This window comes from Centropristis striata, chromosome 10, assembly GCF_030273125.1.
Source record: "Centropristis striata isolate RG_2023a ecotype Rhode Island chromosome 10, C.striata_1.0, whole genome shotgun sequence".
Classification (NCBI taxonomy): domain Eukaryota; kingdom Metazoa; phylum Chordata; class Actinopteri; order Perciformes; family Serranidae; genus Centropristis; species Centropristis striata.
Window position 1 is genome coordinate 38,648,232 of NC_081526.1, and position 8,373 is coordinate 38,656,604.

Sequence of the window (8,373 nt, forward strand, 5' to 3'; positions counted from 1 at the left end):
TGCTGATAACATGAAGATGTAAATTTGACCTGGAAGGCAAGTGAAGGAGACAGATGATATAATAACGTGCAAAACACTCCTTGAAACAAAATCTAAGTCCACAAGGGATCCCTGAACCCCAGGCTCACCTACACACTTACTGACTGATTTAAGCCCCTTGCAGTTTACCGTTACTTGCAGCATACTATGCTATGATATATATTTATATATATATACAGTCATGGAAAAAAATTAATTAGACCACCCTTGTTTTCTTGTTCATTTAATGCCTGGTACAACTAAAGGTACAAATATAACGATAACAAGAAAAATGGCTGATAAGAGTTTAATTTAAGACCTTACATGTAGACATTTTCCATGGTTTTCTTGATATTGATTTGGGTATTATGAAGAAAACCATGTTAAATGTCTAGATATCAGCTCTTAAATTAAACTCTTATCAGCCATTTTTCTTGTATTTGTCCAAACAAATGTACCTTTAGCTGTACCAGGCATTAAAATGAACAAGAAATTGAAGAAAACAATGGTTATACTATTTGTTTCCATGACTGTATATATCAAAGATGTGGAGAGGTGAGAGCTCCGAGGCTTTCACTAAGTGCTACAAAACATTCAAGGACCTCACTCCATTTGAGCCGACTGCCTGGTGGAGGATGGGTAGGAAAGTTAAAAAAGTTACGGGTGAAAGGACGAGGACTCAGTAGCCGTAGCCCTGGTGATACCCGTCCTGGTAGCCGTGTTCGTAGCCGTGCTGGTGGTAGCCGTAGCCGCCGTACTCGTCCTCGGGGCAGCGCATCCCCAGGGACTGCTGGATGGCCATCTCCTGCCTGCGCAGCTGCATAGAGTCCACCAGGTCGTAGATGATGGCCATGGACCACATGGGCGACGGGTACCAGGACTTCACGTTGCCGTCCTTCCCCACCAGCAGCATGGAGAAGTACTCCGGGCTGATCTGGAAGTAGTTCCTCATGTCCTTCACCAGGGAGCCCGGCAGACCTTCACGCTCCACGGTGGAACTCCCTGAACCAAGCACAAACTCAGGTCAGAACTTTTTGTTTTCATAGAGGAGAGTGCAGCCATGTTTTCCTTTGACTTTGACATTTTTTGCATCTCCATTTGCTGAGCTCAAACGCAACCTGGTCTCACAGAAATCCGTGAAATAGCCACGGATTTCGCTTAACTCAAAATCCGTGGAATAGCCACGGAATCGCTCAAATTTCCGTGAAACTGACACGGATTTCGCTACAATGCAAGTTAATGACAGTCATATTTTTCTGGCGAGATCTTCACCACAAAGTGATTATGTACATTCACTGAGTGAATATTTAGAAAATAAAACATATATTTCTCGCTAGAAATGTGATCAAAATCCATTTTTATGCAGAAACAAAGTCAAAATATTAATTTTTTCACTAAAAATGAGAGAACTGTCCGCCATGTTTTTTGTTCTGACCGCCGGAACCTTGAAAGTCACGTGACTTGGAACAAACCAATAGGAACAAATATCCATGGAATAGCCACGGGATATGACTGTCATTAACTTGCATTGTAGCGAAATCCGTGTCAGTTTCACGGAAATTTGAGTGATTCCGTGGCTATTCCACGGATTTTGAGTTAAGCGAAATCCGTGGCTATTTCACGGATTTCTGTGAGACCATGTTGCTCGAATGCCAAAAGCAGAAACCGAAACCACTCATGTCCACTGGCAACAGCTTTAGTTCTGACAGTGTTATAAGACTTTTTCAGAGTGACCCTTCAATAAAGACAGTTGGATTCAGAGTATCAAAGTTTAAGTTGAATTGAACTAAAGTCTTGTACAAGAGGAGCGTTTAAATCAGGGGTGGGCAACCTTTACTAACTAAAGAGCCACTGTTGGCCAAAAAAAAAGAAAATCGCGGAATGGAGCCACAAATCTTATATTGAGCAAAAATTGAGAAAATTAAACAGCCTAATAAGTCTAAGTTAGCCTACCAACATTATTAATAGTCAAATTATGCATTTATTAATACGATTTTGAAAACTAGTCTATCTAGGGGAACTCAAAACTAAACTCAAAGTTGGCAAAACTTAAAGGTTAAGACGCGGGCTGGAGACTTTCGTAAGCTATGAAGCACATTTTAGTTGACTCTTTATGTCAAAACTTTTTAAATATTTAAGATTAATATACTTTTTTTTTTTTTTTTTTTTTTTTACAATTGAAGAATACAAATACTTTTTGGTCTACACCATTGCTTAATAACATTTTTTATGTAAAAATATAGATGTATTTTTTTTTGTCTCAGCCACTGGGAGCCCCAGCAGGCGGCCTCAAGAGCCACATGAGACTCTGGAGCCACAGGTTGACCACCCGTGGTTTAAATCATGCAACACAGTGAGTACGGTTACAGAGAAAAAGGCTCACATGATAATCAAAACTGTTGGCTTATATGCCTCCTATAGTGGAGGTTTCCAACGTCTAGCTGACTCTCTGACACAGATGCTGTTATTCTCAGTTCCCCAAAGTCAAAGGTACGGTCAGCAGAAATACGTCTGACCCGTCTGACTCCCTCTGTCATGTGTTCTTCCCTTTATCTAAACATATATTAACCTTATCTAGCCTGCCAGCCTTTAGCAGAAACACTGGTCTGATGTAACCCAAAGCCAGTATCTCCACATGCAGCAGACAGAATCATATTTGCTTAATATGATTAAAACGTTGGAAAAACCCCAGATTAATACAAATTTTTATAACAGACAGCTTTGCATGAGCCGTGATTCTCCTCCAGGAAAGTTTGTTTTTGGAGTTCTTTTAAGCAACATCTAGCAGCTCGTACCAAATTAAAGAAGTAATTCTCATTTTGATGTTTCCTGCAGCACACATGGTTCTGCAGCTGTGAGTCCTTGATAATAACAATCTTTAAGGTTCCTCTGGGGAATAAGTGGACCTTTATGTTTACCATATCATGAATTACTGATTAGAAGAGAGATGCTGAAACACCGGCCTGTGCAGGTGGGGATGCAGATTCAGCATTTCCAGTTGACACAAATTAGTCCGTTTCTTGTAAATACAATTTGAAGCAATTTGTGTTGCAAATTTCTACGCACATTTCTAGTCTGTCAAGCAGCAGCTAATTGCTAAGAGTATTGTCTACTACACTATTATGAATTAATTCATGTTCTTACACCAGACATAAGTTAATTCCAATGACTGTAGAAATGAGTGTGTTTGTAAAAGTTTAAATTAGTTTCGTATAAATTCTTTTTTACTTTAGATTCTTCCTTTGGGGATAAAAACAAGACTTCCTTCACCTTCACTTCCACCCAAAAAGGAATCTGTGCACAGCTGACAAATCAGAATTGTTACTTTTTAAGCACTCAATGGGCCTTTTAAGTCACGACGTAGGGCTCAGTGGTCATCTAGGGAACATTATTTTTATAATTTCTCCAGTTTTGAGCAAGCGTGCTGCAGCTGGGGGCATCAAAACAAACTGCAAGCGTTAATGTTACATTATAATACTAAAAGTGCTTGTTTCTGCCACTGACAGGCTCAGAATATTCAGAATTTTTTTTGGTCAACATTGTGGAAAGGAGCCGGCAGAGAAATAAAAACATTTTTTCTGTCTCACTCAAGGAGAAGTCTTGTTCTGAAATCTGATTATTAGGCTCAGCCTGTCGCAGTAACAACAATCTGGACTTATCGTATGATTTATGGACATGAGCAGGATAATTGTGTCTGACCTCAATATCTTTCCTGCAGGTTTGTTTACTAAACAATGTCAGCAACACTTCACTCCAACATGATGTTAAAAATAAAACATAATTTCTGCTGTCTTCTTGTATTTTTTGAGAATATTTTGATATTTTTTTCACATTTATGGTTGAATATTCTTAAGAATTAAAAGTGAATTGCTCTTTGAAAGGGTGAACTTGCATTATAATCCTCTGATATTATCATTATATCAGCGGCATACATTGGTCTTCAAATGACAATAATATAATTTATCGCAATCATTTCTGGGACAAAATATCATCTCATAAAAATAGTTATGGTGACAGGCATAGGCATTCTCTGTGGGCTTTTCATTCTAGCACCTTTGTGGACCAAATCATCATTTTCTATGAGCATTACATGTTCTTACCATTGATGGGATAGAGTTCCAGCGTTCCTTCCATTTCCGGCGGCTCCGTGCCGACCAACTTCAGAATAGCGATGTGCCTCAGACCTAGATCACCATGGCAACAACAACCACATCGACAGCACACATGAGAGAGAGGCGAATATCTTGCAGCACAGTGAATGCCAGATTTTAAACAAGAACATGGTGTCTGTAATATGCTGACCAACTGTTTTGTATCCAGCCATCCTCCTGCTTATACAAGCTGAATTTCCACTTATTGGAACCATTCTACACACTTGTTTCTAGGTAAAGGAAGAGACCGTGGTGGTCCGCAGAGTCCCTGCCAAAAGGCTGTTTCCTCTGAAGCGAGAAAGCCCACATTAAACACAGAAGAACGCTGGCTTTACTTGGTGAGAGCCAAGTGCTGAATACCAGGATCAAACCTCTCAGGCCTTCAGCCCAGTCAGCAGGACGGGCCTTTGTCTGGGGCAGCGAGGGAGGGAGCGGCCCTGGGTGCCGGCCCAGCCAAGAGCAACACACCAGGGGAAAAAAGTCCTCACAGACCTGGTTAATCTGGCTCTGCTGATAAGCAAGACAAGCTTTTTTCTTCAGTCGACTGATTCACTCGAATGGAAAAACCATGTACAGACATGACGTCATGAACAGGAAGTGCTTTCTAAAAGACAGATTTTATGAGAAACTTGCATGAGTAATGTTTAATTATATATAGTTGTAGTCAAGACACCTTTTAGATACAAGAGTTGTTATTTTATTTTTATTCCATCCATCCATCCGGCCATCCATCCATCCATCCATCCATCCATCCATCCATCCATCCATCCATCCATCCAACCATCCATCCATATATCCATCCATCCATCCATCCATCCATCCATCCATCCATCCATCCATCCATCCATCCATCATCCATACATCCATCCATCCATATATCCATCCATCATCCATCCATCCATCCATCCATCCATCCATATATCCATACATCCATCCATCCATTCATCCTGCCATCCATCCTGCCATAAATCCATCCATCCTGCCATCCATCCTGCCATCCATCCATCCATCCATCCTGCCATCCACCCATCCATCCATCCATCCTGCCATCCATCCATCCATCCATATATCCATCCATCCATCCATCCTGCCATCCATCCATCCATCCATCCATCCATCCAGCCATCCATCCATATATCCATACATCCATCCATCCATCCATCCATCCTGCCATCCATCCTGCCATCCATCCTGCCATCCATCCATCCATCAATCCATCCATCCATCCATCCATCCATCCTGCCATCCATCCATCCATCCTGCCATCCATCCACCCTGCCATCCATCCATCCACCCATCAATCCTGCCATCCATCCTGCCATCCATCCATCCATCCATCCATCCATCCTGCCATCCATCCAGCCATCCATCCATCCAACCATCCATCCATCCATCCTGCCATCCATCCATCCATCCATCCATCCATCCATCCATCCATCCATCCATCCATCCTGCCATCCATCCATCCATCCATCCATCTTGCCATCCATCCATCCATCCATCCTGCCATCCATCCATCCATCCATCCATCCGGTGGCGTGCTGACCGCCATGTACTGAAGGTTATACACGGCTAAGGGTATGTACTACACTGAATTATTCCATTATTTTGGCAGTGTTTTAAATTAAACATTTAGAATTTTGACAGAAATGTCACAATTCTTCTTTTTGTCACTTTGTCTAAAGGTAATATTTGTAACTGATGATCCGTTCAAAGACTCTCAGAAAGTTCAACTTCTAAAACCCCTGTTTTTAAAGTGTCTTTCCACTATACAAGTTGTATTTTTGGCAATATTTTAAAGGAAACATACTTTTCAAACCCACCAGCAGATTGGTGGGGTTGTAAAAAGTAACTAAACACCCCTGAAAATCTTGTGTTTGCTGACCTACTGTCGTCTTGTTTGTCTATTTTTAAGACTAACAAACATTAGTTGCAACTTAAAAACTCTATCAGAAAGTGGTACTTCTATCAGCATTGAGGTGTTTTATTCAGAGTGAATCGAGAGTGCAGCAGTAGAATAAGTTGAAATTGTATACTACTTTAGGCTCAAACATCAAACAAAGTCTTAAAATCTTGTGAAACTGCAAGTCATACATGTGACAAATAAACCTTTGCATCTGACTTGAGCAATATGAGAGAGTGTTAGGAAAATATGTAAGAGCCAGGAAGAAACGTCTGAAATCTTGAATTTCTATAAACAAGACAGGAACATGTGGTTCAAGCCGGGGGAGAAACTCCAGATGACAGCACTTATTTGGTTTTACCGAGAAGTGGAGTTCACTGTGGACTATTTAAAGTTGACATTTATCTTGCATAAATCTGTCAGACGCGTCAAGCTGTTGAGATTTGCAAAGTTTAGAGAACTGTCTCTTTCTGAGATCTACAGTAATAACAGTTAAGTAACTGTGGAAAAGTTGAGTAACTGGCTGAAACAGGGAAGGAGAGGAGCTTGTTAGACCCCAGACTGAACTGAACAGAGCAGACCTTTGCCAGTTCTGTCATCTGGGATCACACACACACACACACACACACACAAACACACACTTTCAACACTGTCAACCAATGAATTCCCAGGTAATTTAGGGTATATTAGAGCAGTAGTTCTCAACCTTTTTGACTCGCGACCCCCAATTTAACATGCAACACAATCTCACACGCACAGTTCAGATCACCCACAAAAGAAACAAAATGACCAAAAAAAGTAAACAAAATGACCAAAAAAGACACAAAATGACCAAAAAAAAAGACTCAAAATGACCAAAAAAGACTCAAAATTACCAAAAAGACATTAAATGACCAAAAAGACACACACACACACACATACACACACACGACTGCCCAGCAGTCACAGGCTTTCTCATTATGTAAACTTTATTGTGTAGTTAACTTTTAAAAATACTGATTTTCATTATTCCTGGATTCATTGTTTTAGAGTTTTACTCATTTTCATTTTTCTGGCTAATTGTTTATGAGTGCATTTAGACCATCCACCATTAACATCTTTATTTTTTTATTTAATCATATCTATATGTTTGTATACTTTGAATGGAAATGCCCACTTAGTCTAAGTCAGAAGCAGTTCCATTGGTTACTACAGTGAGCTGTAAAGTCACTCAGCACTGAGTCAATGCTAATAATAATTTTGCATCCAAACGTCGATAATATCTGCAGGGTTGCGATAAACAAAAACATCCCATCTGATCAAACTCTTCATGGGACGAACATATTCTGCAGTGACAGGGCACTAGCCTGGGTAAAGTAAAGCCATAAACCATAAAATACTGGCGATCAAAGATTTTACATTTTCTCTCCCAGGTAGGTTTCTCCTGTAGGAAGTCTAGCTTTCCTTTCTGTTTGTTTGTTTCTTGCTGCAGCACAGGAAATAGTTTGGAGCACAGAAAGAGTCCTCAGTATGAGCAAAGCCACTCTCGCTGAGCACACACAGAAAAGACAGAAAAAAAACTCCAAAGGAGAAAAGTCCTCACAGCACAAGCCACTGGAGACTGAATGTGCACTTAACTGCAAAGTCCAAATCAGAGCAGAACATTAAACACTCTTTAATCGTACTTTAAAACAGTGATTTCCAACCTGTCTCCACGGGGAGTGTGGACATATTGTAGAGAAGAAGAAAAAAATATGATTTAATTACAACAATGTATCAACCACATGTCAAGTTTGCTGTTACACCTGAATACGAATGTTGCAATTCTTATAAGAGTGCATGAAAACTGGTTCTCAAGGAAGTTTAAACTAGCTAAAAGTAATGACTAAATAGTTCAAATGATTTGCTGAAAGTAATAGATAAAGGCTGAAAACACTAAAAAGTAATGGATGGTTGAAATAGTTGGTTAATAGTACTGACTTAACCGATAGTGAAACAGTTAAATAATTAGCAAATATTGGAGGAACTTTTAAGATATATATCTAAAAGTAAAATGTTGAATTAGCTGGCGAAAAGTCAACAATTTAAATGGTTAGCTAAAAGTGAAACGTTGAAATAGTTAGCTAAAAGTAAAAATAGTAAGCTAAAACTAGAAAATTTCCTCTGGGGGAAATTTTGAAAGGGCCACGGGGGCTACTGCCGGTGTGTGTACACTATGATGAGATTCTTCAGAGATTTCAAACAATTAATACTAGTAATGTTATGATACTATATAATATACAAGGAGCACACCTACAACAAACATTCCTCTTCAAGTATTTA

At 39.8% G+C, this 8,373-nt stretch overlaps 1 protein-coding gene across 1 annotated transcript in view; it reads right to left on the reverse strand.

Annotated features, from left to right (window-relative positions):
• Nucleotides 1-466: 466 nt before the first annotated feature.
• The window catches only part of ccdc80 (coiled-coil domain containing 80), a 26,484-nt gene continuing 18,577 nt past the window's right edge, over nt 467-8,373 (reverse strand). The window contains exons 9-10 of the mRNA XM_059342199.1: nt 4,119-4,202; nt 467-1,020 (exon numbers count right to left, since the gene is read on the reverse strand). Coding sequence (XP_059198182.1) covers nt 698-1,020; nt 4,119-4,202 — 407 coding nt within the window. The 3' untranslated portion in view covers nt 467-697. The remainder of the gene's footprint in view (nt 1,021-4,118; nt 4,203-8,373) is intronic.